At 34.8% G+C, this 2,513-nt stretch overlaps 1 protein-coding gene across 1 annotated transcript; it reads right to left on the bottom strand.

Annotated features, from left to right (window-relative positions):
• Positions 1-771: 771 nt before the first annotated feature.
• Positions 772-1,183, bottom strand: gdnfb (glial cell derived neurotrophic factor b). The gene has a single exon (XM_065250106.1). It carries the CDS (start codon positions 1,181-1,183, stop codon positions 818-820), a length of 366 nt encoding a protein of 121 aa, XP_065106178.1. The 3' UTR covers positions 772-817.
• Between the last annotated feature and the right edge of the window lie 1,330 nt (positions 1,184-2,513).

The following is a 2,513-nucleotide window of genomic DNA, read 5'->3' as shown; positions in this document are numbered from 1 at the left end:
CTCATCTCAAATTAGGTCATTTGTCACTTCTAATTTTAACAATTCACGTTTTCTGAGGTTCTTTGTTCTGTGGAAATTTGTAATTTTCTGTATTTTTCGGTGCATGATTTTTGAGAAACGCTTTGGAAAAGGGAGTCAGGCAGAGTACCAAAACACACTTGTAGCCAATCAGCAGTAGGGGGCGTGTCTACTAAACGCCATCATTGCCTGGGTTGCGTATGTGTGGGGCGGGTTTATCAAAAGAAGGTCCAGATTCTATTGGAGTAGGTGCGTGTTTGTTTAGGTAATTTCAAATATCAACATTGGCTTTCAGAGATCATGCATCCCGCCTTTAATTATGCAAGTCGATTCAACCTTTTTAAAGGTTTTGACCTAAGTTGACATAACTTAGAAAAACAAGTTAAAATTGTTTAAATTAATTTGTTAAGTTAAAGTAACACAAAAATATATGTTGATATGATATTTTTTACAGTAGGGTTAAGTTTAATTTCACACCAATATTTTTTTGTAAATGTTTGTATAGATATATAACTAATAAGGCCTAGTACTAAATTAATCTAGTAATACCCTACATTCCAGGTTAACAAAACATGATTTAAATGATGTAAAAAAATAACATTACCAACCATTTGATTCACCAAAAGATTTCCCTGATGTTCGAATATTAAAAAAAGAGGTAAAACGCTGAGATGTCAAGCTTTTAGTAATACACAAAGGTTTACAGCACCAGATGAGGCAATGTTAAAGAAAAATCAAAGTTGTTTATTTAGTAAGTGACTTAATACGATTCATCTTGTTTTGTCTCAGCCGAGTTGGTCTAGACACATCCACATTTCCGTGCCGAATGCCTTTCCATAGTGTGATATATCAAGTTGTCATCCAAAAATGACAGGTCATCATCGAATTCGATTGGTCGACAGCAGGCGGTGGGAGGGGAGTAAAGCAGGCGGGATTTATCGCTGGCCGTGAGACTGTTGAGGATTTTGTCATAGTTTGTGAGAGAGTTTATACAAACACCACTGCAGTAACTGTAGATCAGCTCTTCTTGACTCTTGTAGCCCAAACCCAGATCAGAAACTTTCATCTGAACCCGTCTGAGAGCACAAACTCCCGCTCCTCTTCCTTTCTTCTCACCGCTCGGTCTCTTACGTCTTGCACCTCTAAGTTTTGGAGATCTCTTCATTCTGTAAAGTATATCTGAAAGAGGTGTCGCCAGAAATATATTCAATTAAGATTTATTTATTTGCATTATAGCAAAGCAGCTTTACAGTAAATAGTAGTACAGGACACTTATGAATATTATAAAATACAAGTACATTAGCATTACCAAAAACAATTGTTATATTTGAAGTACGATCAGAGAAGCATGTTTATCATTTTTTTCTTAAAGATGTATGAATTAGCAGTAACGGCAATGTTACTGAAACTTAATTACAATGTTATATTATTATTGCTATTAAGAAAATATACATAGCAAATGTTTACATAAAGTCTTGAATTTGCATAGTCATTTGTTGCACAGTAAAACGTTTGAGTTCTGTAGCTCTGTTTAAGCTTTTTGTAGGGCATACAAATGTATTATTTGCAGCTTAATTGATTAAAATGGCGATAGATATGGTATTGGATCGGTATCGATAGATACTCAAGGTATCGACATCAGTATCAGACATGAAAAAGTGGTATCAGCCCAGCCCTGCCCTAGTGGAAATATCTAAAAATACTTAAATCAAGATGTATTTCCTTCATGAGCAAAATGACCTAAGAAAATAAGACTAGTTTTTAGACAAAAAAACTATACAATTTAAGTGAATTTGTGCTTGAAACAAGAAAAATGTTGCTTAAATTAAGCAAAAACAACACACACACAAATTTTTTATATTTCCACGAAAACAACAAATTGCAAAAAATTATAACAATTATAATTCTAAATAATTCTTAAAATAATCCTAATTTTTAGACCAAAAATATCAAATTTAAGTGATCTTGTACGGAGTCCCTAACGGTACATGGAGCAAAAATTAAATAAAGTTTAGTTTCATGTGCTCACGCGAAACTTTCATGTGCTCACGCGAAACCTTCATGTGCAGAATTTTTTTTTAAAGTTTAGTTTCGCATGCTCATGCTCACGTGAAGCTATGGTGACATTGGACATTACTCCAATGCCCCTAAGGTGACATTGGAGTAAAAAAATCTAAAGTTTAGTTTCATGTGCTCACGCGAAACCTTCATGTGCAGAATTTTTTTTTAAAGTTTAGTTTCGCATGCTCATGCTCACGTGAAGCTATGGTGACATTGGACATTACTCCAATGCCCCTAAGGTGACATTGGAGTAAAAAAATCTAAAGTTTAGTTTCATGTGCTCACGCGAAACCTTCATGTGCAGAATTTTTTCTAAAGTTTAGCTTCACATGCTCGCGCGATAGCTTCACGTGAGCACGCAAAACGAAACTTTTAAAAAAAATTCTGCACATGAAGGTTTCCCGTGAGCACATGAAAGTTTCGCGTGAGCACAT

Source organism: Paramisgurnus dabryanus, chromosome 5 (assembly GCF_030506205.2).
Source record: "Paramisgurnus dabryanus chromosome 5, PD_genome_1.1, whole genome shotgun sequence".
NCBI lineage: Eukaryota > Metazoa > Chordata > Actinopteri > Cypriniformes > Cobitidae > Paramisgurnus > Paramisgurnus dabryanus.
This window is presented reverse-complemented; position numbering and strand designations above follow the sequence as displayed.

Bases quoted from the DNA above. Each gene is read 5' to 3' on its own strand.
- gdnfb (XM_065250106.1), bottom strand. From the start codon at position 1,183: ATGAAGAGATCTCCAAAACTTAGAGGTGCAAGACGTAAGAGACCGAGC.